The 26,024-nt window shown below is 37.5% G+C and overlaps 3 protein-coding genes across 4 annotated transcripts; 2 read left to right on the top strand and 1 right to left on the bottom strand.

Annotated features, from left to right (window-relative positions):
- The first annotated feature begins 2,418 nt into the window (after positions 1–2,418).
- LOC109057592 (26S proteasome regulatory subunit 10B) lies at positions 2,419–9,133 on the top strand. 2 transcript variants are annotated; one of them, XR_006162718.1, is made up of 15 exons: positions 2,419–2,578; positions 2,969–3,048; positions 3,135–3,174; positions 3,250–3,302; positions 3,390–3,457; positions 3,591–3,705; positions 4,235–4,322; positions 6,903–6,964; positions 7,088–7,211; positions 7,310–7,371; positions 7,633–7,753; positions 7,845–7,925; positions 8,017–8,088; positions 8,646–8,841; positions 8,892–9,133. XR_006162718.1 is itself a non-coding variant. In XM_042777448.1 (14 exons), exons 1-14 carry the CDS (start codon positions 2,494–2,496, stop codon positions 8,762–8,764), a joined length of 1,170 nt encoding a protein of 389 aa, XP_042633382.1. In that variant the 5' UTR covers positions 2,419–2,493; the 3' UTR covers positions 8,765–9,133. The 2 variants fall into 2 exon arrangements, 1 of the variants encoding a protein (XP_042633382.1); XM_042777448.1 differs by having other exon boundaries at positions 8,646–9,133.
- Positions 7,966–12,258, bottom strand: LOC109057591 (cell growth regulator with RING finger domain protein 1). Its single transcript, XM_019074820.2, has 6 exons — positions 11,769–12,258; positions 11,485–11,624; positions 11,222–11,399; positions 10,118–10,265; positions 9,925–10,032; positions 7,966–9,741 (listed from the first exon to the last, which is right to left on the bottom strand). The coding sequence occupies exons 1-6, from the start codon at positions 11,870–11,872 to the stop codon at positions 9,403–9,405; spliced, it is 1,017 nt and encodes a 338-aa protein (XP_018930365.1). The 5' UTR covers positions 11,873–12,258; the 3' UTR covers positions 7,966–9,402.
- A 644-nt stretch (positions 12,259–12,902) lies between these two features.
- On the top strand, positions 12,903–24,815 carry LOC109057558 (phospholipase DDHD1-like). Its single transcript, XM_042777447.1, has 13 exons — positions 12,903–14,014; positions 14,814–14,990; positions 15,336–15,464; positions 16,266–16,413; positions 16,498–16,607; positions 16,707–16,813; positions 17,948–18,195; positions 19,884–19,959; positions 20,045–20,194; positions 20,810–20,875; positions 21,074–21,251; positions 22,520–22,768; positions 23,949–24,815. Exons 1-13 carry the CDS (start codon positions 13,255–13,257, stop codon positions 24,128–24,130), a joined length of 2,580 nt encoding a protein of 859 aa, XP_042633381.1. The 5' UTR covers positions 12,903–13,254; the 3' UTR covers positions 24,131–24,815.
- The last annotated feature ends 1,209 nt before the right edge of the window (positions 24,816–26,024 follow it).

Genomic DNA, 26,024 nt, shown 5'->3' with positions numbered 1-26,024 from the left:
CCTTCTTTCTTTGCGTGAACATCTGGGCGGCGTTATGCAAATCTTCCCACATCATGACGTAGACGTGTGGGGGCGTGTTTAAACGAGGCGTTTCAGGAGGACATGGATGAGTTTAAACTTTTATAAAGAATATCTCTTTGGGTTTGAGACTTTAGTCTTTGCAACTTCAGGGATATTATCTATGCACGGACAGCTTGTAACACTCCAAAGAGAAAAGAAAACTTGAAATCGCATCACATGACCCCTTTAAGCAATCACATGCCATCTGAGATGCAGGTCAAAGATAACAAACCTGTATAAAGGTTCACAGACAGCAACATAGTGTTGGCCTAGAAATCCATGTGGGCCAGATGTGGGCTGGATCTGGGCCAACACTTGTTGCTGTCTGGGTTTCCCCTTTTTGCTGAAACATTGGTGAAATAAAGTATTTGCAAGTGAGTGTGCGGTCATATCTCCTTTATGAAGCAAGCTAAAGAACCACTGAACGCACCTGTGCTCAAATCCAGAATCACAGCATTTCTAAATTCTATCTCCTTGCCCACAGCCACCCTTATTCCTGCTAAAAGGAACGAAGCATCTGGTTTTATTGAACATAGAACATAAACCCTGTCATTTTTTCCCTATTAATCCTCATCAAGGATTCCAGGAATAAATTCAATTTTATCTCAATGTGTATTCTTATGAAACAAAAAAAAAAGCACTAAGTGCTGTCAGTGGTTTAAAATAGAGCATATTTATAAACACTCGGAAACCTGTGACGGATCTCAAACGTGGATTCCCAACACAGCTCATGTGTTTCTCACCCACTTATCGTAATCATCTCTGAGGCCTGTGTTTCACTTCCATCTATCTCTGTCCTCCGTCCTACCTAGACCTGCCGTAACAAACAGCACCTTCCTGTCTCAGTAGATTTTAACCCACAAAGAGACTTCAGATCTGATAATGTTGTCTTGCTGAATAAAACTGAGACAACATTTGATGTTTCATTCGCCATTCTCTCTAATGAGACTCTTATCTATAAGAAGGCCAGATGTCTTGTCTCTTTGTCTAGTGGATTAAGGTTCCCAGGCTCCTCTGCATGAGCAAGACAATGACAGTGAGGTCAAACATCTCTACTAGCCCTTATAAACCAAAATAAATCCTCCTGGAAGTGCAGTAAAATTACGCGGTAAGTCGAGCTGCTGAGAGAGCAAAGATTGGACTCGTGGAGATGTACTGATATTGTCTGTTCAAACAGAGCGAGGATTAAACGATAGATTGTAAGTCTCCCTCTTGGCTGTGGTCTTATTCTTTAAATAAAATAATGCCTGTTTAATTGTATTTTTCACTTATATGTTAGTCCACCGAATTTACACCAAATCCATTGTTTACCACAGAATGTGCTTTCAAACCTCTCTGAACTAGAACCAGAGACAGATGGGGCTGTGATGCGAAGAATAAAATATTGTGTTTTTGATTTCAGGGCGAAGTGTCTTTGTCTCAGTTTCTAATTATGTAAAAAAAAAAATTGTGGGTGTGTTGATTTACTCTTATGCTATTAGTTTTTCTTTAAAAAGCTATTATTAGCCTATAATCTTCAGGATGAATAAATAAGATGAAAACTCTTCTTTCTGTAAACAGTTTGTCCTCTGTGGGAAAGATGTCTGTCGGTCAAGTGTTCACCAGAGGAAGTGACAAAAATGCAGAATGGTTTCAAGCCCACATTGTGAACATTTGTCTTTGACATCAGCTTTCAGTCACACTGTGTACCAATTTTTTTTCCTTTTAGAAAAACGTATATGTTTGGGGAACTGTATCCATAAACTCTTATACCCTCATGTTCATGTTTCTCTACTTTCATTTCCTTTATATAAAAGTTCAGTATAGGCTATCCAGATGATGGACTTTTTCAAAGTAACTCAAATGCATTATTAGAGATTATTATTTAGTATACTTTTACACACATTTTTTTTCTCCTCTTTATTATTATTATTGTTATTCTTTTTCTCTTTCATTTCTTATGAAATGAATGGTTGTGCTGCCACTGTGTGGTTGAGCTCCCTCTGCTGCACAAGGCTGTTTTTAGTGTTTTATTTTGAGTCAGCTCAACAGGGATGAGTTTCTTAGGGTTGATGTATAAATATGCATCGCCTGGTGCCTTTGAGTAAACATGGAACCAGCTTCAAATTGTTATTTTGCTTTTAGCATTGCATTGCATTTAGTATGCATTGAAGACGACAGCACACAAACAATATTATACTGGATACTTCTAGACACTTCTGCAAAGAAATGTTCAGAAATCTTTCATCTGAGGTTCTGTTATGCTGTGTATTGTATATATCTATAAGTGTAAATAATTAATTAAATAAATATGATTTTTGCCTCTTTTTTTTCCCTAACCAGCCAGAAGCCCTTGGTGTATGGACTCGTTCGTCCAGTAGGAGGCGGTAACGAGCGGTCAGATGGTTTTGCCAACCGCTAAACAGCACGAAGAAGAGCGCGGCGGCCGTGAACATGGCGGACAACAGGGAGAAAGGTTTACAAGATTACAGAAAGAAATTACTGGAGCACAAAGAGATCGACGGACGCCTTAAAGAGCGTAAGTGTGACGTCTTTCTATGCACGTCAGGCTGTTGTTGATCACTTTGACATGTTCTCCGGCGGTTGTGTGCTGTATTTCGGCAGTCTGCGCTGTAAGTCGCTTCGTCATGCAGTGCTGGAATCAGTTAACGTTAGCGGCTAATGGTAACAGCAAAGATTACCAACAGATACCAAAGAAATGACTCAATAAAGCTACACACATACCATGCTTTTCAGTGTTCTAGCCATATGTACAATTAAACACCGTCATTTCTCGCACAGTTATTCTCCGTGAGGAAACACTCACAATGAATGAACCTTCAGCATCTCTGACGCATGAAGCACTTTTATGAGATGTTAGTACGTGTAAATAAACACTGTATATGATGGCTTGAAATCTCTGTTGCAGTGAGAGAGCAGCTGAAGGAGCTTACTAAACAGTATGAGAAGTCTGAGAATGACCTGAAAGCTTTACAGAGTGTGGGACAGGTAAGATCTCAGCTAAATATAAACCTGTGTTTTATTATCTCCGCGATAAACGAGCCGGACATCTGATCGTTTCATCGTCCTTCTAGATTGTCGGTGAGGTGCTGAAACAACTGACAGAGGAGAAATGTAAGTCCACTTCACTTGTATTCTAGTTTACAGTCTAGTCTGCTGCTCAGATGCTAATTTCTTCTTCTTTTGTAGTTATTGTCAAAGCAACTAATGGCCCACGTTACGTGGTTGGATGTCGCAGACAGGTGAGCACATCGGTTGTACTTCATAATTAATATTTTTGTGTGATTTAACAATCCTTTGTCTTATCTGGCCGTGTATTGTTGTTTCAGCTGGATAAAACTAAGCTTAAACCGGGCACCAGAGTGGCTCTGGACATGACGACTCTCACGATCATGAGGTGAGAAGTTCATTCTCATCGAGGATGTACAGCTTTGCTTGTGCTCTTAGCTGCCGCTCAAGGTATGTGTGGCCTTTAATATCCAGCTGGTATGTTTTATGAGAACCTCTTTTCTTTTCTTTTTTTTATAAAGGTATTTGCCTCGGGAAGTGGATCCTCTAGTGTACAACATGTCTCATGAAGATCCTGGCATCGTTTCTTACTCTGAGATCGGAGGATTGTCTGAGCAGATCCGTGAGCTGAGAGAGGTCAGAAATACACTAGTATGACATCACTGTCAGCTGACCAAATACTAATACGACTAGAGCTCAGAAGTTTGGAATGATAAAGATTTTTGTCAAAGATGCTGATCAAGGCTGCATTTATTTGGCCAAAAATAAAATTATAATTTGTATACGTGTGCCAGTTCTCACACACACACACATATAAATCTGACAGAATTGCATCAAATCAACCACCGATTTAGACCACTTTCATATGTGGTTAGAAATCTAATTAATATCCACTCTAACTACACATGTTTATGTCTGTGCATGTAAATACTGTAAAGCATGTAAAATATCGTTATGATATGTTTGGTGGTGTTTATGAAGATCACGACTGAAGCTCTAACTCTGCTAGACTTGGTAGAGTTGGTTATGTCATGCATGTCTATGTAAACAGATAGAATGTGTGTTAAAAGACTGGATCTGTGCATTGCATCTTGAGCTTTACTGAACTCATTGACTTGTCTTGATGATTATGAATGAGTAATGCATGATTAATTCTTTTTTGCAGGTCATTGAGCTGCCTCTTACCAACCCAGAGCTGTTCCAGAGGGTGGGCATTATTCCTCCTAAGGGCTGCCTGCTGTATGGACCTCCAGGTCAGTCACCCCTTTATGCTTGTTACTTTAGTTAATTACTGAGATTAGGGATGTCAATTTTTGATCATTTCCATGATTGATCGTCGTTTAAATTAACGATCAATTAATCGATTAATCGTTAACCTTAATGCTGCAAAATGCGTCTATTGGCACGCAGTCACCGGTATAACAGGATAACAGAGAACCACTTCCATCGGCGCTGCTGCAGCAAAACACACTGCCAGAGGCGTCATGCCCATTCAAAGTGATTTCTGAGCCAAGTGGATTTTAAATGCAGCTTCCAAAGAACAAAAAAATAGCTAATATATATATATTTTTAAAATATATTTGATACAATCACACCGGTGTGATTAGATCGTTCAGTGCGGCACAGCATTATCTGCTAAATTTAAATCTGTGCTCGCTGGCTGGCGCTGAGCTTACAGTGCTGCATGATAACCAATCACACACGATTCTGTTGAGCTTATGAATGCAATGGCCAATAAGAGGGGTTCAGATGAGTCATCGCTGAAACACAGTGTTTAATTCACGTGCTGGCTGACTGCATTATCTGGCGAATTCTCTCATCAGAAAAAACAAAGTGCAGATGTGCATATGAATGTAAGTACGATATTCATTTCACAATGTAAACAGCTTCAGTGATTTTAATGGGAGTTTTTGAGAGTACCTGAACTCTGGCTAGACCGAATGGAAATGTTCTTTGATAACTTAAATGTTCTTTGCTCTCTTTAAAATGAAAGTGTCATAATTAGTAACTTACAATTTTGTTATTAAATCCACATTAAATACAAAGTCAGTCGTATTAACCCCCCACACCCCCCCACCCCACGTGCCCCCTCAAAAATCACGAGTGCATGACGCCCCTGCACACTGCTCACATCAAACATTTTTACCGGAGTATTATGACCAGTACTTAATTTGATCCTGCTTGGTTCTGTTCCGGAAAATGTCAGATTTTGAATTTTTAGGTAGGCCTATTTGTTTTTAAAAATCTGGCATTTACAGTGCATTAGATCGTGACAGTGCGTGCGTGCATACGAGGACGAGTGAGCGCGTTTGGATGTATTTGGAGGTTAAAATCATCCTCTTCACATGAGCAAAAATGTCCTTGGCATAACAGCAGAGTGTTATACTACGGTCTGTTTAAACTGACCAGTGTAACCTTTTGTATGTTTGGTTGACTATTTTATTTTGATAATGAACTGGGTTGTAAGTTTGAATTGCTAGAATATGTGCGATCAAAACATCTGAGACATAAAAAAACAACAACTTTTGAGTAAGATATAATCTGTGAAAGTGTTTACTTTCATTTGTGCGCACACAATAAAAACAGAAGATTTGTGCTCTTGTAAAAAAAAAAAAAAAGAAAACACAGAATGCGCGTTGTCATCCTTTTTTTTTTTTTTTTTTTTTTTTTTTACTTGAACTTATGGAGCGCCACCAAACTTCTGTTATAAAAATTCGTTATCTTAAGTCATATACATTTCGCCGTTTTTTAAAATTTTTTTTTTAATGAAAACAAATAGTTAATTTTATGTTAGGCCTATTACTTATATAGGCTATACATTTTCCTTAAAGCATCCCATTTTGTCCCAGGGCTTGAAAACCTGTGCCTAGGCTAGTTAGGTCCATGCAGAAACTTGTGAATGACACTGTTTAGTGACATCATTGTATGCTCCGGGAAAACGTATTGTCAGTGTTGCTCACAGCGCCTTTTAATTGCTGTTTTGAATCCAGCATTTATTTATTTACAAATTATAATCTCTGATTATGACAAGTGTGGTATAAAAGCTTTGTTTATTAGAGGAATAATTGGTTAGCTTCTAAAATGTTAGATCGCGACCATGATTTTAGATGCGTTCGAGCCCATATCCTACATTTACACAGCTTTGTTCTGGTTTGCAGGTTGGTCACAATTTTCCACAAATTCAATAATATTTAGGCATTGTTTCTTTTTCCTAAACCCTCACCGTCTAACCTTCTAATTTCGCAGGTTTATTTTATTGTCTTTCACTTTTAATCACTGTTTTCGCATCTCTTACAATAGTAAACATGCGGGAAGGAAAATAAAAGATTTCATGAATTAAGAATTCGATTTATTCAGTTGTTCCCTTATTTCAGTTAAATCATGGGTTATTTAAGAAACAAATTAATGAAACATGGACAGCTGCCACAAATTAATAAGTCATAGGAATGGATTAAGAAGTTGATATAGTTTTTTTGTTGTTTTACGGTGTTATTGGGGGGGAAATTTGTGAGTATGTTATTTTTGGTTTTGAATTAGTTTTTTTATTTTTATTGGTTTATGTGTTGAATAACTTTGTGTTGTTTCTATTTTAATGTACTTTTAAAGTTTAAATCACATTAAAAGCTTAATTTGTACATTATGAATGAATGTTGATGCGTTTATACACCATCACCGTCACTCAAAGCCGCTCTCAACCCAAAAACAAACAGGTTAATCGACCATGATTGCTTTAATCGATTGCATCTCGTATCGACAATTAATAGATCATTGATTAATCGTTGACATCCCTAACTGAGATATATGTATTCACACAAAGTGTTGTATTTTTAAAGGCACTGGAAAGACTCTTCTTGCCCGAGCTGTGGCCAGTCAGCTGGACTGTAATTTCCTGAAGGTATGTTGATTTAGATTTTAATAAACAAACTGTTTGGCTTGGGTCACACTGTGTAACGCAGATACATTTGACAACTGTTATGCTATGAGGTCATAGTGTTGAATAAAAGGTGTTGTTTATCAGGTGGTGTCCAGCTCTATTGTTGACAAGTACATTGGTGAGAGTGCCAGACTCATCAGAGAGATGTTCAACTACGCCAGAGACCATCAGCCCTGCATTATCTTCATGGATGAGATCGATGCTATTGGTAATGCTCTTCTGCACACTGCAGTCCAAGCCATTCTTATAAGGCGGAATGGAAATTTAGTTGTTCTTAATTGATTCAACACATATTTGTCTTTGAAGGTGGACGGCGGTTTTCTGAAGGAACTTCTGCAGATCGAGAGATCCAGAGGACACTGATGGAGGTATGAAGGGGTTTTGTAACTAACCTTGTGAATGAAGCTTTTGAAATTGTAAAAAGCTTTGTATTTTTTTTTTATTCATTTAGTATTATTTTTAAATACTTTTAAAAATTTCTGCAATTTTTAATATTTTTTTTTTTTTTTGCAAAATGTATACTTTTTACTTCTCAATTAATGCTTAATTTATTGCTTAAATTTAAATCTTCCTATATATTAATGTATAATTAAAAAAAAAAGCTAATTGGATGTATTTCCGTCTGTCAGCTGTTGAATCAGATGGATGGATTTGACACTCTGCATAGAGTCAAGATGATCATGGCCACCAACCGACCGGACACTTTAGACCCTGCCCTGCTGCGTCCTGGCCGACTGGACAGAAAGATCCGTAAGTTTGACTTTCACTGTCCTCCATCTTCACATATTCAGTGACTGTGGTAAAAAAATCTCAAATTGATTTATTTTTCCCAAATGTACAGACATTGAGTTGCCCAATGAACAGGCTCGACTGGACATCCTGAAGATCCACTCTGGGCCCATCACCAAGCATGGAGAAATAGGTTTCGTTTTTAAAGCTGTGACTTTTTTTCCTTTTTTTTATTTTTAAAATCCTTCTTTTTCCTCTCTCATCATATTTCCTTTCGTCTCCAGATTATGAGGCCATCGTCAAGCTTTCAGACGGTTTCAACGGAGCTGATTTGAGGAATGTGTGCACTGAAGCTGGTAAGAAATGTTACATGCATTGCGATGTGCAAATCAAGGAGCCCTTAAGAAACATTAAAGGAATAGTTTGCCCAAAAATTTAAATCTGCTGTTGATTTAAAAACTATAAATGTGCACAATGGTAATAATTAGGCTGAACTGTTTAATTGTCTTTGATTAATCAGATAAAAGTCTGTTTATTTTGAGTATTTTATTTTAAAAAGTTTTGCTACTTTCATGTCCAATGTTTTCCTTCATACAGTGTGTCAGTTGAAGGCTATGAAAACCACTATAGTATATGTTTTTATGTAGAATAAACTTCATGTGCAAAATAATTGTTAAAACATGAACATTCTAAAATTCGCCCACTGTAATAAAGCACAACAAAAGCACACACTGAACAGTCACTCATCTGAACATAGTAATTAAATTACATTTATACCACATTACATTAGTCCCTTTACAGTTACAGTTCAATGATGGTCTAATAGCATGACGCTGACCAGCTAGACCTTGAAACTTTGAGCCTCTAGAATTCCTATAGTATTGTATGAGCTCTCCTCCTTATTATCCAACAGGTATGTTTGCCATCCGTGCCGATCACGAGTACGTGACTCAGGAGGATTTCATGAAAGCTGTGAGAAAGGTGGCAGACTCCAAGAAGCTGGAGTCCAAACTCGACTACAAGCCTGTATAAAACCACATTTTTTGTGCAAAGTATAAATGTGAGGGTTTTCGGTCAGTACTCAGTACTGTCCATGGACACAACACTTCTTTTTTTGTTGTTTTTTTTTTTTTTTTTGTTACAGAAATAGTTTTTTTTTTTTTTTTTTATCAATATTTTAAAGCATTCTGATGATGCATTTCCATTACTACCATCAAGTGACTTCAGCATTTCAGTTAATGCATTGTTTAGCCCCAGTTTGATTAAAAAAAATATTTACCTGTTGGCCAAGTGTAGACTTCTGTGTAGAAATCTGTGTGATCAGTTATATAAACTGTGTGTGCCTGGCCTGCTTTTCCACATCATTAAAGTCAATGATTAAAGAAATATGATAAACTCCCATGTTGCTTCCACAATATCTCTTGAAAACGCCACAATGATTCCTTCAGAAACATATATTTGTTAGTTAAACCAATATATTGACAAAAATAAATAAATATTCTATTCAACTTAAAATCTCTATATTAAACAAATCTTACAAACACACTCAACTTCAAAAGCCTAAAACTGACATCATTCTAGAAGTGTCCATACTTCTCTTTATCTTAAAGATGCTGTGTTTCCTTTTCGAGTTTAGCCTTTCTAGCAAAGGCTTGCTTTTAATACTGAGTTTAGTCTTCTAAGTCCTCCTCCTCTTCCTCATCACGAACTTGCTGGTTAGCAAGAGCAAAAGATTCAAGGACAAACGCCCGGCAGATCGGACAGTGCTGGAAGTGGCACACACAGCCGTCACATACGCATGCATGTCTGCATGGCAACAGCACTCTGTTTATCGGTGCGTTTTGACACACCACACAGTCCTTGCCTTGGACATCAGGCCACTCCCCTTCTGTATCAGACTCCTCCCACTTCTCACCTGGCCTTTCGGGCTGTGGCTCCGCCCCTTGTGTGCTAGTTGAAGGCTCTGTGGTTCCAGACAAGTTGCTGTTGTCTGCTGACATGAAGAGAGGCTGTGGAAAAAGAACAGTTTTAAGCACACAATCCTCTAGACAATGAATGGTGTATAATTAAACACCGTCCCCATTTTGCTTCAGGGACACTAGGTGCTGAAGGTTAAGTGTGACCAAAATGAGCATACAAAAACTGATCCCTGAACAGTAGAAAATGACAATGTTGTAAAAACGTTTTCATACCTTCAGATCGTACAAATTCCCATGTGCCGTGAGAAGATACTGAAACAAGATTCTCGCAGAGAGTCTGTATTTGTCATCAGGAACGTGGAGCACCGTCACACTGGCCACCTAGAAAGACAACAGAATAACAGACTTTATCTGTTTCCCTCAAGCAAATCTGATAAAGACAATAAAGAAAAAATGTGCTGCTTACAATATTGTAGTTGTCCCTGGTTTCTGGATTGGCAAGTGTCAGCACAGCCACCAAGGGGTATCGATCCCGGGGGAGCAACCCAAAATGGGTCACTCCGAGATCTGGCGGGATCAGGGTGAAGCATTCTTCTTTTTCTTCTTTATGTATACTAATGCTATGTGAAGGACAATGCGTGAAATTGTGTTCCATCACATTAATTTAAAATGCTTTTTTTTTGTCACATTGAGAGTGCAAGAGAAGTAAGATGTGTGTTGTCTTGTGACCATATATTTAGAAAATGATATACATATATGCAATATTACAACAAATTCAACTACAAAATTTGAGAACTGCTTCACTACATTCACATTTTCTAGTTTAAAAAAAAAGTTGTGTGTGTATATATATATATATATATATATACATATACATATACATATATATATATACATATACATATATATATACATATACATATATACATATATACATATACATGCACATACACTACATTTAAAACATGCAGTATTTTAAGGAAATTAATAGCTTTATTCAAAAACGATGTATTAAATTGATCAAATGTGACAGTAAAGACATTTATAATGTTAGAAAATATTTCTAATATATACTGATCTTTATTCATTCAGTCTTTGCCATCACAAGTATAAATTGTTTTAATATATATTAAAATAGAAAACAGGTACCATGTAATAATATTGCACAATATTACTGTTCTTACTGTATTTTTAATCAAATAAATGCAGCCTTGGTGAGATATTAAAATATCTAACCAACCCCAAATTTAAGTATACATTTTTATTTGAAAGATAAATCATCATAACGACATAAAAAATGAGCTTTTTACACAATTATGTATACAGATGACCCACTATAGTTTACTTCTAATGTAAAGCAAGCTGTATCTCTGAACCACTATTTTAAGCAGTCATATTTTTACAGTCCTGCCTCATAAATTTAGACATGTTAGTCTCACCTCTGTTTTTCTTTACCTAGAGGAAGACCTGAGAAAAAGTGTCTCTGCTTGCCTCACTTTCCCCTCTTCTCCTGCAAGGATGATGTGAAATGTTATTACAGAGCTATTTCTAAGGCAAATGGAAAGGATACTTGAAGCTTTGATGGTGATGGTAGTTTAATTCCAGAGCCTCTTGAAACTGCTCTGGTGTGCGGAGCCGGAGCCCGTGCTGGTGACTCTGAAGGGCCGTCTGGAGAGCCTGGACCCCACAACCCCAAAAACAGCTCAGGATGCAGTCTTCAAGACAATACGGCCGCAAACTCACCCCCCCTGCGGAACAAGAAAACCCATGCACTCACTGACTGCGTCTCACTCGTTTTAAACAGATTCAACACTGCTACTGTTAGATCCTCACCAGTTACTGTCCCAGCAGCCGTGGAGCCCATCTCCAAAGCCAAGGGATTGGTCACCTGCACCATCCTCCTCTCACTGACAGCTATTAGAGATTCAGTCTCATCTGAACTGCGCAAAATGACTGGGACATCAAATCCAAACCTTGACAGACCGCACCAAAGTTAGTTAGACACAGATTAAGGATGTAAACATTAAGGATGTAGCTAACTTGATATGCACCTTAACCCAAAACCATCTAACGCTGGACTAAAATGCTAGTTTGTACTTATAAATACATGCACTCACCAGCCCAACACAACAGCCACGGTGATGATGAAACATACTGCTATGACAGTAATGTAAAAGAGAGGAGAATACTCATACAGCATCACTAAAAACTCCGCAGCCATGCTTAAAATGTTACATTAATGCAGTGCGCATAAATGCCGGTACGTGTAATATTATTATTTTTTCTTTTTAAGTGCTGTATCCTGTGCAGTCTGGCATTGTGCTGTCACCCTTCGAGGTTCACTAACGTAAACTTCCGGGTGTGACAGCCGCTACGGTGGCCCAGAGGACCAAACCCGCACATGACTCCTACAGTCACGCATAGGGAGGAGCGTTAGAGAAAGATAGTGAAGAGAAGTCCGATTCATTCCGAGAATCGGCTCTTTCAAACAAATCGCTTCAATGATCCGGTGAAAAATGTTTTGTTTACGCCATCACGTAATTGCAGCGTCATTTTTTATTTATTTAAAAATGCACATTCGTTCAAACGAAGATACTGAACATTATGCTAAATCAGAGCAAAATTGTATTATATTATTGTATATAATGGATTAAAAAATAGAATAACTGTACACTAGGGTGTGAAAAATCTAATAAATACTTTGTAAAGGTCACAAAAAGAGTCTCTGTCGATGTACATCCTGAGTAAACAACACCATAAAGATGTTTCATTAGTTTTGTAATTAGCAAACTTTCATTTATGAATGTGAAATTCGGTCACGAATATAAGTAAATCAATAAATACACCTTGAACACTCTTATTCATATTCAAGCCAAAAAGAACATTCTCCCATAAAAGTCAACAGTGAATATTTTCATTGATAAGTTTCTCTATTTCTGTATCTCTGAATTCCAAAATAAACACACACGTGGCTTCATATAGTAACAGAAAGTACAGTTTATATGTATGCTTGCTTTTAAAAGCATATTACGTTTTGTGATGTCAGGACGATTAGTTATGAGGTTATTTAGAATACAAATTGCATTAAAATGGCATCCTAATATTACTTATATTATGTCAGCCATATAAACATGGCAGAAATAATACGTGATATTTCGAAAACAGCATATTTCTCAGCTATTTCTCGCCCTGGACTCGAGAACCGCTCGGACAGATTCAGTCGTGGACGACTCGCTCGGACTGATTTTGTGAACCGGTTGAACTAATCCTTTGAAAAGATTCGACTCAACAGAAAGATTCGTTCGCGAGTCGGACGTCGTTACAGAGCAAGAGGGGCTTCACAGGGCGAAATACAGTCGGCATATAATGGAAAGTGAACAGGTTGGTGTGTTCGCCCAATAAGTTGAGCTTCGTCCGATTGAATTCGACTTTATTTAATGGAGTTTCAAGTCCAGCGTGTGTGATTGACGCGTCCGTACAGATGCTGGCCCCTCCGGTCGCGCCAAGGGGAAGGAGAGGTTTTGACATCGTTAGATCTGTTGTTATTATAATCAGCTGACCGGTGCTGGAATCGCTCCGTTTGCTGTTTTCTAGAAAGCGGCGATGAGCGCTTGTCAGGACAAAACGTCGTTGAGTTGTTCGCAAAGCAGGGAAAATGTCGATGAATGGGGAAGGATGGAGGACGCGTGCGCGTGCTTCGTCGAACCCACGGGCGATGCGATACGCGCCGGGATGGACGCGGTGCAGCCGGGCATAGACGGACATCTGCCGCTGCCCCGAGGCCAACGAGGACTGATGCTAGGCCTGGTGGAAGAGGGTTTCGCCGCCGCCTATCATGGCCGTCTCGGTTCTGATCCGGACTCAGCTTATCTCGACATCCCCGGAGACCCGAACTACAGCGAAAGTGAGGGGAACGTCGGCACGAAAAAGCGCAGCCGCTCCAACAGCTCGCGGCACCGCGGGGAAGTAGTCACGGAGCTCGGACCCGAAGAGGTGCGCTGGTTCTACAAAGAGGACAAGAGGACCTGGAAACCGTTTGTTGGACACGATTCTTTGGAAATCGAGTTGGCGTATCGCAAATTCTGCGAACTTAATCCGAACGAGGTCAGACGGAGGGACGCGGGTGAAGAAGCAGAGGATTTATTCGAGTCACCGTCAGGATGCGAAGCCCCGGAGGTCCGGAGACCGTCGGCGGCGGCGGCGGCAGCAGCGCATCCGGTACCCGAGAGCGCGGAGGCTGGATGCTCAGCAGACGAGACGGACCTGGATTCAGAAACCATCAACGTGGACGCAGTGTGCGTCCGTGGAGGACTCTACGAGGTGGACATCAAAAAGAAAGACTGTTATCCTGTATACTGGAACCGTGAGTATTTGTACAACACAATTTCATTTGGAAAACAAAAATAGATGTTTTGCAGAATGCTCATACTGCTCTTATACGATATTAAACGGTTACTTGAGCCTGTCAAGCTCCAAAATCACCATGAAAGTATCATAAAAAGTAGGCTACATAATTCAAGTGTATTTCAAATCATCTTGTGTGAGAAAAAAAAAAAGAAATTAAAATCATTATTTGCCAAAACATCACTGCCATAACTCTTAAATCTCAGTGAGCTCATTATTCAAACTTGACCCTGAAAGTCACTGCATCTGATTTGATGCCAAGTCTGACTGTGGCTTTGAGCGAATAACAACAGGCTACATTATGGTCTGTTCCTCAGATGGACTGCACTAGTCCTTTTGGCTACTTTACTAATGAAGCATCATAGTGCAACTTCTCCTTTGGTGTTCGTAATGACGTGCAATTATGGCAGGTTTCTTTTTTTTAAATTAGTTTTTATTTAGATTTATGGTTGTTCAGTGAATTTTCGTGGGTGAAATCCAGTCATTTTAATAGGAATTCGCAAAATCCGATATTTCGCATCAAGGCGAAAGGAAAAGGGCGTTTAAGTTGGTCACACCAACTCTATTGAAGAATGTTGGTAACCAAACAGCTTAGTAGTGACGGACCTCCATGATATGGAGAAAAAATGGCCACCAGCAACTGTTTGGTTGCCAGGGTTTTTCTAAATATTCAACAGAAGAAAGAAACTCACGGAGGTTTGGAACAACATGAGGGTGAGCAAATGATGACAAAATTTTCATACTGCTTGCATTTACAGAACAGGACCACATCCCGGTCATGAGAGGCCAGTGGTTCACGGACGGGACCTGGCTGCCACTGGAGGAAGAGGACAGTGACCTCATTGAACTGGAGCATCTGGCCCGTTTCCGAGGCCAGCAGATGAAAGACACCTTTGACATGGAAGCGGTGGCAACCACGGTGGACAGCAAAGATGGTAATAACCATGCTATACGAATAGGACTCAGAGTTAGGAAGCTTTGTTATAGGGGTCAAGCACACACGACTTAACATTAACACTTAGTTCAGCTGATCGAGAGGCACGAAGAGGCATGAATGAACCACAACCCAAACCAGACATCCTGTTTGTCTCATATGACACCCAGCTGAACTAAGACAAGCACTGGTGACATGTATACAGCAGAAGGGCTATTGACTGTCACTTGTGTTTGCAAACAGTCAAAAAGACCCTTAACTGAAATGATCTGCTCTGGTTAGACATTACTTAACAGTCGGGTAATCTGACACAGACCTGTTTGACTTCTGCTCTTAATTCACTCAGCCATTCACAGTCTGAAACTGAGCCGGAGCCACGTGGACTGGCACAGCGTGGATGAAGTGTACCTTTACAGCGATGCTACCACTTCAAAGATCGCACGGACTGTTACTCAGAAACTGGGATTCTCCAAAGGTTTGTAGCACCCTTGGTTATTAAGTACATTCTCAATGGTGTTGCTCATTTAAAGACCACATAAAATGGCTTGATGAGTGCAGTGCTCTATCTTAAGTTTTGTATTTTCTGTTGAAACTGGAAGTTTGGGCAGGACATATTCACCCATTTCTTTTTTTTTTAAATAGCAATACATGGCTGAACTCAAAATAACATGATGGAATACAACTCTTACTATTTCTGCAATACAAAAGTGTAGTATGCTAGTATGTTATTCCAAATTCAGTTATGAGTCATCATCAGTATTTTTGGTTTGGTTTCCCAGAAGAAAAAAAGAAGTAACTTTTCAATTCATGTATCTGCTTACAGTACATTATTGGAGTACACTAGCCTACAGATGATTTCAAAGGGAATATACATGGAATAAAAAAAAAAAATAATAATAATAATTACACTGGGTCACTTTATTGCTTTTGCATCAGTGAGAGAATATTATTTATTGACTTGACGTGGAACAGCTGAAATTTAGAGGACTTTTTTGACCCAGAAACTAAGTACATCTTTATATGTAAATTCATAATTACTTTTACTAATTACTATTGTCTTTGGAATATGGTTAAACTGTACTGCCGAATACACTGACAAGCACTGATGTGGAACTAAATTATACTTTGATGTCATCTCTAGTGAAACCTGTATGTCATAAATGATTTAAAGTACACTACAAGACACAGTCAATATCTTTAAGCTTTTTCGCTTGCAGAGTCACTGTTAAACCTAAAGATAAAATAAAGCAAAGTTTCTTCCTCCATGTCTGGTTAGCGTCCAGCAGCGGGACCCGTCTCCATCGAGGTTACGTGGAGGAGGCTGCTCTAGAGGACACGCCTCCTGAAACAACGCACATAGTCTTTGTGGTGCATGGGATTGGCCAGAAGATGGATCAGGGGCGTATCATTAGAAATACAAGCATGTGAGTCACCAATCACACAGCTGAATCTGCACAAACCCAGTCATCTAGAGCTGAAGCTAACTAATGCATTTCACTGATGGTTAGGATGCGTGACGCTGCCCGCAAGATGGAGGAGAAGCACTTTTCCGACCGAACAAATGAACACGTTGAGTTCCTTCCTGTGGAATGGCGATCTAAACTCGCCCTTGATGGAGGTATTGCCTGTGGAAAATAATTGAAAAAACAAAGCACACGATGGTTGGAAACTATTATCATTGATAGATTTTATTTATGATGAAAGATTACTTTTTCAGACACCGTGGACTCCATTACTCCAGACAAAGTGCGAGGTCTGAGAGACATGCTGAACAGCAGTGCAATGGACATTATGTACTACACGAGCCCTTTGTACAGGGATGAGGTGACATTTCTTTTCATTCATTTTCTCATTATTTTTCATTTTTCAACTCTCTTACTCATTATAAATCAGACATGTTTCAAAATCTAGTACATAAGCAACATTTTTCCTATGCAAAGGCTGTACTTAAATTATGCATAATTATGCGCAATATTAAAATACCATATTTTGACCAAAATCTAACTCTTAAAAAGGTTATTATGAATATAGAATACTATAAAAGATTGTACTTAAATGTGAACTGAATGTAATTTTTTTAGGAGCCTTAATTGCAAGTTAATTGCAATTAATTGAAAAACTATTATAGTTTAAATTTACATTAAATGCAATTAGATGAACCATATAGCAATTTTTCGACATCTTTATTTGTAATATTAAAATTCTAATGTCTTTGAAATATGGTTAAAGTGTACAGTCAAATGTACTTAAATGTCATTTGTAATATCACATTTTAATGATGACTTTAATGATTTACTACGTTAAATATATTCATTTTCAGTGTAACACTGAATAACAGAGTAAAATTATATTCTAGTGCTTTGCATGTGTGTTATTATATTTTGGTGATTTGTAGAGTAAATTTTTCTTATTTTTATTTTTTTATTTGTTGTTTTAATTAGAATATATAATCTTGAAAGTATTCTCTGTTTGAGTAAAATTAATGGGGTTTTTATTTCATTAATATTATATTATCTCAAGTACATGTATCTCTAAGTACAGTCTTTTGTAATTTGTGGACAAGAAATGTTTGGTATTTAAAATAGATTATTTTAACCATACTTGATTGTGCTTTGTGTTTAGCTTATTAGACTATTTTTAGCTTAGCAGCATTCAGTTGAAATCAGTTACTGAATTTTCCATGCACTTCCCGTTTATTCACTGCATCACTACCTATGTTCATTGTTACAAATCTGTCACTTACTAGGTTCCATTCAGAATGCATGTTAATTTAGAAGGCAGCTGTCTATGTAGGCCATAGACAGCATGGCAGCTGACTAGGTTTCTCAGCCTCTCTCATGTAAAGTTTGACTAAATGTCCCACTCGTACACTGAAGCTCACTGTGTCCTGCTCTTTCCTAGTACACAAATAAAGTGTCACACTTGTTAATTTCATGCTCACTGCACTTGCATCCTCAGATCACCCGGGGTCTGACCAACGAGTTGAACCGACTCTACACGCTCTTTTGTGAGCGCAACCCAGAATTTGCAGAGAAAGGAAAGGTGTCCATCGTCTCCCACTCGCTGGGCTGTGTCATCACCTTTGACATCATGACAGGGTGGGACCCTGTGCGCTTCGTTCACGAAGAGGTGCCAGATGCCATGGAGGCTGATGTTAGCAGACAGGAGCGTCAGCTACTGGAAGATCTTCGTAACACATGCTTAAGGTTTACAACTAATTATAGTTACACTCTACACTCCCATTATATTAAGTGAATGTAATAATAATAAGCAGCTACATTGAACACACATTTTTTTTAAGATCAAGAGAGTTTTAGGAAGGCCATTTCTACCAAAAAGGAGGACACTTTGCAGGATTCCAGAATAAAAACTGAAAAATATTCCTAAACCAGTGACAAAAAAAAAAAAAAAACATTTTAATTAAATTGATTTGATTTGATGGATTTTTTTTTTTTAATTAAATCAATTTCCAGGAATATTTTAATTTTTTTTTTTTTTTTTTTTTTTTTTACTCTTTGTAAGGGCATTTTTAACCTTATTAAATGTGTGCATCATCTTTATTTGATGCAAATTTGTATTTTTTTTAAATAAATGCAATTACCAATTAGATGAAATCAATATCAAACAAAATGCACTGCAGAAGTGGCACAGAAGCTGCATCTCAAGTGCCATTTAGATGTATTTTAATGCAGCTCAGAGATGCCATGAATGCATTTACACTGCAGTTACAGTTGCATAAATAATGTATTAAATATAAAATACTGAATATAGTGTTATAAAAGTATATTTTAATTATCACTGAACCACCATAAGGTGCCATAAAGTCACTGTCTCTTTAATGAGTGAGTTATTGATTCGCTTATTTATTGATTCTTTCAAAACTGATTCATTCAGAAATGAAGCAAGTGACTTGCTGATTCAGAACCGCATACTAGTATACTACTCTTGCATGTTGTACCATAGAAAGATATGCTAAAATAGTAAAAGTTGTATACTAGTATGCAGTTTCGAATGTAAAAACTGTCTTTATGAATGTCTTATTGAATCCCTCACCCCATTTGTTCAGAAATGCTGAATCATTCAGGAATGAAACACCACCATGTTGACTGAAAAAAATAAAAAAAACAGTCCATACTGACAATATTGTGTCTAAAATGTACATCACTAAAGGGATAGTTCACCCAAACATTACAATTCTGTCATTAATTACTCACCTTCATTTCGTTCCAAACCTGTAAGACAGGAGTAGAGCAGCACGCTAACAATAATCACTCAAAACACACTAGCAGTATGTTAACAACCACCTAGAACACACAAGCAAGACACTAACAACCTCTCAGAACAGTCCAGCAATCGCATTGCAACACGCTAACGATAATCACTCAGAACACTCTAGTAGCACATTAACATTCAGAACACTAGAAACTGAATAGCAACATGCTAACATCCACTCGGAGCACAGTAGAAACCAAACAGAAACTTGCTAAAAACCATCAGAACGTCTTAGCAGCTGAATAACAACACACTGGCAAACATCCAACAACCTAGAATTGCGGTCATCAGTTTTAAATGGCTAGCACCACTCTTGTTTTCATAAGAAAATGTAAAAAAGTAGTTGTTGTTTTTTTAACTGTGATTTCTGTGATACACTTAAAATTAGGAATATCATCTTTTACAACCCTTTTCTGTTAGTTCTTAATATAGTATCCAATTGTTAGTTTGTCAGCTGCTTTGATTTTAGTGCTCTCTTGTTGTTTCCGATGCATTTAAAAGTCATTAATTATTTAAAGGTTTTTAGTTTTGTCTGCACTGTAGTCCACAAAGACAATCCCTCTGTTAATCTGGTTTGTGTGCTGGTCTTCTCCAAAAATGTAATTTAATATTTCATTTGCAGAATGAGGGATTTGGAAGATACACTTCGGCATTTACAAACCTCACCCTCAAGACCCTTTCCAGCCCTGAAATTCAAGGTACTTTATTATAACTTTACCCTTCCTTTCTCCTTCTCCCCTCCTGTTTGTGTTAGTCTTCTTCAATAAACCGTGTGATGTGCAGGTGGAGAACTTCTTCTGCATGGGATCCCCTCTGGCTGTGTTTTTGGCTTTGCGAGGGGTCCGTCCTGGAACCAACGGAACGCAGGACCACTTCCTCCCCAAATCCATCTGCCAGAGGCTTTTCAACATCTTTCATCCCACAGATCCTGTAGTGAGTGTGATTAGATTGCAGTGTAAATATAGCCCATGATCAGATTTCTCTTGTTACTGGTCCATATATATTATTATGAGCCAAGTGGGAAACAAAACCTAGTCTGGCAATAAAATAATTGTATTGTAAATGAATTCTAGCATTAAAATACATGTAATCAAATTAATAATTAGCTCTAATCTGTTGAAATGGTCCCTAAATTCTAAATAATTCAAATGCACTCTTAAAAATAATAATAATATTTTATTATTATATATTATATAATTTATTATTATTATTATTATTATTTTACTGGCATATTTATGGAACCTTTCCATTCCACAAAAGCTTCTTTATAGTGTGAAAAGGTTCTTTAGATTATTAAAATTTTCTTCACACTATGAAAAAACTCTATACTAAATTTCACATTTAATTTAATGTGTTACTTATCATTTCTTTGCAGCTAATTGTGAAGTTTACTTGTAATTTCTCAGTGAAAATTGTTTTTACAACAAGTGTTTTTTCCCCCTGAATAGTCCAATATATAGTTGGTATTGTAATCAAAGATAGAATATCTGAATATCAGTCAGAAAATATAAATAACAATCTAAATAAAGACAAATGGTTTCCTTTTAGGCATACAGGTTGGAGCCTCTCATCCTGAAGCATTATAGTAATATATCACCTGTCCAAATTCACTGGTGAGTAAAATAATGCCTTCTCTATATATATTTTGAAATGTGATTTTTGAGTTTTATTTTGAATTTTTTTTTTTTTTTTTTTTTTTTTTTTTTTTGTGTTATGAGAAAAATATTGTAAGCAAAAAAACTTCTGTTTCTGTAATTTACAATGCATAGATTTTTGTACATTCATGTAACCATTGCTTCTTTTTTTTTTTAATACAACACCAGCAGCCCCACACCGTATGACCAGATCCGTCCCACTCTTCTGAATCCGTCAAAGGAAAATGCTTCTGTGTCCGATACGGAGAGCCTCCCGAGCCCCTGCACCTCCCCTCCACAGCCCCGCAGACACTACGGCGAGTCTTTCACCAGCCTGGGCAAGGCCAGCATTATGGGTGAGATGGAGAGAGAGATCATTAAAGCCGTCTGGAGTAGTAAAACACTCACAGGGCGAGCAGGATGTAGAGTGTGCGGTGGAGGAGTAGGATTACACTTCCCAAATACTGAGATAATGGCAGCCTGCCTTCAGTTACTGCGTATCTGCAGTTTATAGCTCTTGATTTTAATGTGCAAAGCGATAAATAGAAACAGCTCAGCATAGCATTGGATCAATAGAAAGCAATTAGAAAGTGTCACAGCAACAACCGGAAATTTGGAAAAGCCCTAAGCAATAATATATATTATTGGCCAAAACTCAAATATCAGAAATAAACCAGATTATCAAAATCACTGCTTAGATTTAAATATATTTATTAAAGGTGGGGTAAGTGATTTTTCAAAAACGCTTTAGAAAACTGATTCGGGCTGACTAGCAAAACAAACTTGTAGCCAAACAGCAGTAAGGGGCGTGTCTACTCATGATGTGGAGAAGAGAGTGTTTAGAGGACAGGATGGACATTAGCTGAGCTTACCCCACCTTTAATTCTGAATGACCCCCATCTAATAATAATAATAATAATAACCTATCTAATAATGTAGGACCTCTTTTAGCTGACAGAACAGTGGCTATGTGGCAAGGTATTAATTCAACAAGGTGGTGATAGGTCTTCTGGGGTATCTGGTACCATAATGTCAACAGCAGGTCCTCCAGTTCCCATACATTGTAGCGTGAACCACAAACGTTCAACTGGCTGAATTTGGAGGCCAAGACATTAGCAGAAATTCACTGTCATGTTCCTCGAACCATTCCTCGACAATTCTTGCAGTGGTGCATTATCCTGCTGGTAACTGCCATCACTGGCAGGGAACAAAGTTGGCATGAATGGGTGCACTTGGTCCGCAAAGATGTTCAGATACCTGACAGCTGAAAGGAACTGTGCTATTTGGATAATGGAGCCTAAGAAGAAGCGTCCACCCAACAGTGCATCCTCTGTTGGTAATCGGTGTATCTGCGCTTGGCCCTGCAGTCGTTGTGAACAATGTGCGACAGTGTCCGATCCCCTCTGGCATCAGTGAGCTGCGAATGACACACGGCTGGACGACGGTTCTTTGTTTGGCCATTCGTGCCCCACTTTTGATACGTACTCACCACAGCGGCATGTGAACAAAATATATATATATGACTCATCTGTATATGTACCTGGCAATTATATATGTATATATACATATATACCAAAGCAGTCCTGATTTCTAACAGTAACCGTACATACTTGTTTTTCCACAGGAGCGGCAAGTATAGGTAAAGGCATTGGCGGTATCCTGTTCTCCAGATTTTCCCGCTCTAGTGGACAGGTGGGTGGTGTGGAGGAGGAGCCATCAGACTCTGAAGGCGGGGCTTGTGAAAAAGGTGAAGAGTGTCGGCCTGTGGAGTTAGACGATAAACTGGAGGAGAAGACAGAGGAGAAAATTGAGGAGAAGACAGGAGACACCAGCATGTCACAATCAGCCTCTACCATTCTGGATAACTCGTCCTGTAAGCATCATCTGCACAAAGCAGTCATTTGCAGTGCATTCTGATCATTTTCTCAGTACTCATCATTTCATGATTTAAGTATTTTGGTTTAGGAAACCTGTGTGGAAACAATCAGTGTTTTTACAATTTTTTTATTTGGTGCTGCTAAATATTTCTGGAAACAGTTGTTTTTATTGATAACTATTGATATTATTGATAACCTTCATTATAATGGAAACCTATTTCCACATCTGAGTTGAAAATAAAAAGGTAATTGTAAGATAAAGTTTAAAGTAAGAAATAAAGTCACGTTGTGAGATATAAAATTGCAGTTACCAAACATAAAGTTGAATTGCAAGATATAAAATATTATTGTGAGATGCAAAATCGAAAGTATAAAGTCGCATTTTAGACATATGGAAATGTCCTAAGACATAATTTGAAGATTTAAGTCAGAATTCCATGAAATAAATTTGAGAAAATTTGAGATTTAGATTAGAGAAATTAGAGAAAACAAAGTCGCAATTGCTAGATATGAAGACACAGTTTGAGATATAATTTTGCAGTTATGAAAAAGTCACAATTGTTAGATATAAAATCATGTTGTGGATATAAAATCATAATTTTTAGAAACAAAGTTGCAAGATATAAAGTCGCAATCTGGGGGTACGGTCACATTTTAAACGAATTATTTGAACACATAAAATCTCAATTCCAAGAAATAAAGTTGCAATTTTTAGAAAGAAGGTCACAATTTAAAGATAAAGAAAAACAAAGTTACAATTGCAAAATTTTAAGTGCAAGATGTGAAATCATGTCACAGATATAAAACTACTCTGTCAAATATAAAGTCACAATTATCAGAAACAAAGTCCCAATTGTAAGATATATAAGTATATCGCATTTTAAGATATAAATTCACAATTTGAAAATATAAAGTCTCAATTCCATAAAATAAAGTCAAATAAAGAGAGATAAATTTGTAATTTGCAACGTGTAAAGTTACATTGTGTGATATAAAGTCAAATTGTTGGATAAAACATTGCAATTACAAGAAACAAAGTCACAGTTTGGAGATTTAATTTTATTCTGAGAGGGAAATGGCTTCAATGATTTGTCAAATTCGCTTTTGAGTAGAAAATCAAACCTCCAGACCTCCAAAACCCATGACCGTGATATTCTTCCCTTGACTGTTTTGCAGTGGAGCTTGAGAAACGCATCGACTTTGAGCTGAGGGAGGGTCTGGTGGAGAGCCGCTACTGGTCAGCGGTGACGTCACACACAGCCTATTGGTGCTCCCACGATGTGGCTCTGTTTCTGCTAACATTCATGTACAGGCCAAATCTAGCCAATGACACGCCAGAGGACAACCCCGAATCATAACATACACGCATATGAACTCTGACACAGCACCACCCTTGATCGCTCCCTTAATATAGTTTAGCAGACCTTGTTCACTGTGCATCAGAGATCCTGTCCTTGCCTTGTTTCCCCTCCATTTAGAAGCACATCCATGGAAGAGACTTACTCTCTCCACTTCATCCTCCAATTAGGACTGTTCTTAACCTCGATGAGATGGTGGTAATGATCCTGCTTGTTCTGACCATTCACACCTTGATGATTCCCCAAGCAGTGGACTCTCCACATTGACTGATGTGTATTGACATTGTTGTGGTTGTATGACTGACAAAGATCTGCTGAATTGAAGGTTCACGATCAGAAGGGTTTTTTGAGAAGTACACAAGATGTGTTTTCTTGCCTAAAAATAATCGTTTTGAAGAATTTTATAAATGTAGCATAAATATGATATGTTTATATCATTTAGATGATAAAACAACCTGTATCACTCCTAAAAGTGGCCAAATATTGAGTAGTTAATTCGAAGAGAATAACCATTAGTAAACATGGTTCAGCCAAAAATATCAATTCTGTTATTATTTATTCACCCTCATGTTCCAAATTCATGTGATTTTCTGACGCCAAAAGGAGATATTTTGAAGAATTGTACTAGTTGTTGTTTTTTCCATCAATACCAGTGTTATTTTAGTGTAACTGATATACTATTATAGTTCATATTCATATTTTGAGTTAATTTGATTTTTTGTTCATTTTAATTTTATTTTTATTTCAAGTTTATATATATATATATATATATATATATATATATATATATATATATATATATATATATATATATATATATATATATACATACATACATACATACATACATACATACATACATACAGTTTTTATAAATTTTTATTTCTGTTTTAGTTAATTGTAGTACTTTGTTAAACTAATCAAATAAGAAAAGTTGCCTTGGCAACTAGCTATAATAAAATAAGTTTACTTTTTATATTTTATATTTTATTGCAGTTATTGTTTATTTTATTTCAAGTAACATTTTTATTTATTATTTTTACGTTTTTATTAACAATAATAGCCATTTTGGAAACTGAAGCTTTTAAGCTTAATAAATGACACAAAACACCATAAAGTTTCATAAAAGTGACAATATTCCAAGTCCTCTGAATTTAATGTGAAGAATAAAAAAAATAAAATATTAAGTCATTATTCCCTAAAAATGTTTTCATCTGCCCTAGCTCTCCATTCCAGAGTCATGAGAGAAGCAGAAATGTCTGATTCATGAATGAATCTTTAACCGAGTCATATGTTTTCTGAATGATTCGTTCATGCATTAGACTGATCCAGAGCTCAACTCACTGAATCTTTGATTCGGTCACAGTGTTTTAGGAGAACGTTGTCACTGACCTTTCAGTCTGTTCCTGAAAATATTTTCTAGCTTCAGAAGACTTGGAACATAGTTATATGCACCACTATCATGATCCGTTTTGCACCTTAAAAGCCTCAGTTCCCATTTATTATAACTGGAAAGATCGACTAGAACATTCTTCAGAAATTCTTCCATGAAAGAGAGAAAGTCGTACTGGTTTGGAACATCAGGGGGGAGGTTTTTCGGTGAACTATTTCCATTCCTTTTCCTTCTTCTCTTTCTGATACATTTGAGGCATTAGTTTCTCCTCTGCACTCTCATGATAGACAATGAAATCTACTGCACATTTGAATGCACTCTTCGCCACCGAATTAGAGTTTTTGCTTTAACATGCATGAAAGACAAAGTCTGAATGTTTTCCACTGAGGCTGTTAGAAAAACTCCCTACAACTGGATCTCCTCTTAGTTCTGTCCAAGTTGAAACACTTAACGTTTTTCACATGTGGCATTCTCTGCAGTCGGCATATCAAACATGTTACT

Source organism: Cyprinus carpio, chromosome A20 (genome assembly GCF_018340385.1).
Source record: "Cyprinus carpio isolate SPL01 chromosome A20, ASM1834038v1, whole genome shotgun sequence".
NCBI lineage: Eukaryota > Metazoa > Chordata > Actinopteri > Cypriniformes > Cyprinidae > Cyprinus > Cyprinus carpio.
This window is presented reverse-complemented; position numbering and strand designations above follow the sequence as displayed.

Excerpts from the sequence above, each read along its gene's own strand:
- LOC109057592 (XM_042777448.1), top strand. The coding sequence starts at position 2,494 with ATGGCGGACAACAGGGAGAAAGGTTTACAAGATTACAGAAAGAAATTA. Across the intron at positions 7,754-7,844 it reads CCGACTGGACAGAAAGATCC|ACATTGAGTTGCCCAATGAA; the intron begins GTAAGTTTGACT and ends CCAAATGTACAG. Across the intron at positions 8,089-8,645 it reads GAATGTGTGCACTGAAGCTG|GTATGTTTGCCATCCGTGCC; the intron begins GTAAGAAATGTT and ends ATTATCCAACAG.
- LOC109057591 (XM_019074820.2), bottom strand. The coding sequence starts at position 11,872 with ATGGCTGCGGAGTTTTTAGTGATGCTGTATGAGTATTCTCCTCTCTTT. Across the intron at positions 10,266-11,221 it reads CATCACCATCAAAGCTTCAA|TATACATAAAGAAGAAAAAG; the intron begins GTATCCTTTCCA and ends ACATAGCATTAG. Across the intron at positions 9,742-9,924 it reads GGAATTTGTACGATCTGAAG|CCTCTCTTCATGTCAGCAGA; the intron begins GTATGAAAACGT and ends CTTTTTCCACAG.
- LOC109057558 (XM_042777447.1), top strand. The coding sequence starts at position 13,255 with ATGAGCGCTTGTCAGGACAAAACGTCGTTGAGTTGTTCGCAAAGCAGG. Across the intron at positions 16,414-16,497 it reads ATCATTAGAAATACAAGCAT|GATGCGTGACGCTGCCCGCA; the intron begins GTGAGTCACCAA and ends ACTGATGGTTAG. Across the intron at positions 18,196-19,883 it reads CTTCGTAACACATGCTTAAG|AATGAGGGATTTGGAAGATA; the intron begins GTTTACAACTAA and ends TTTCATTTGCAG.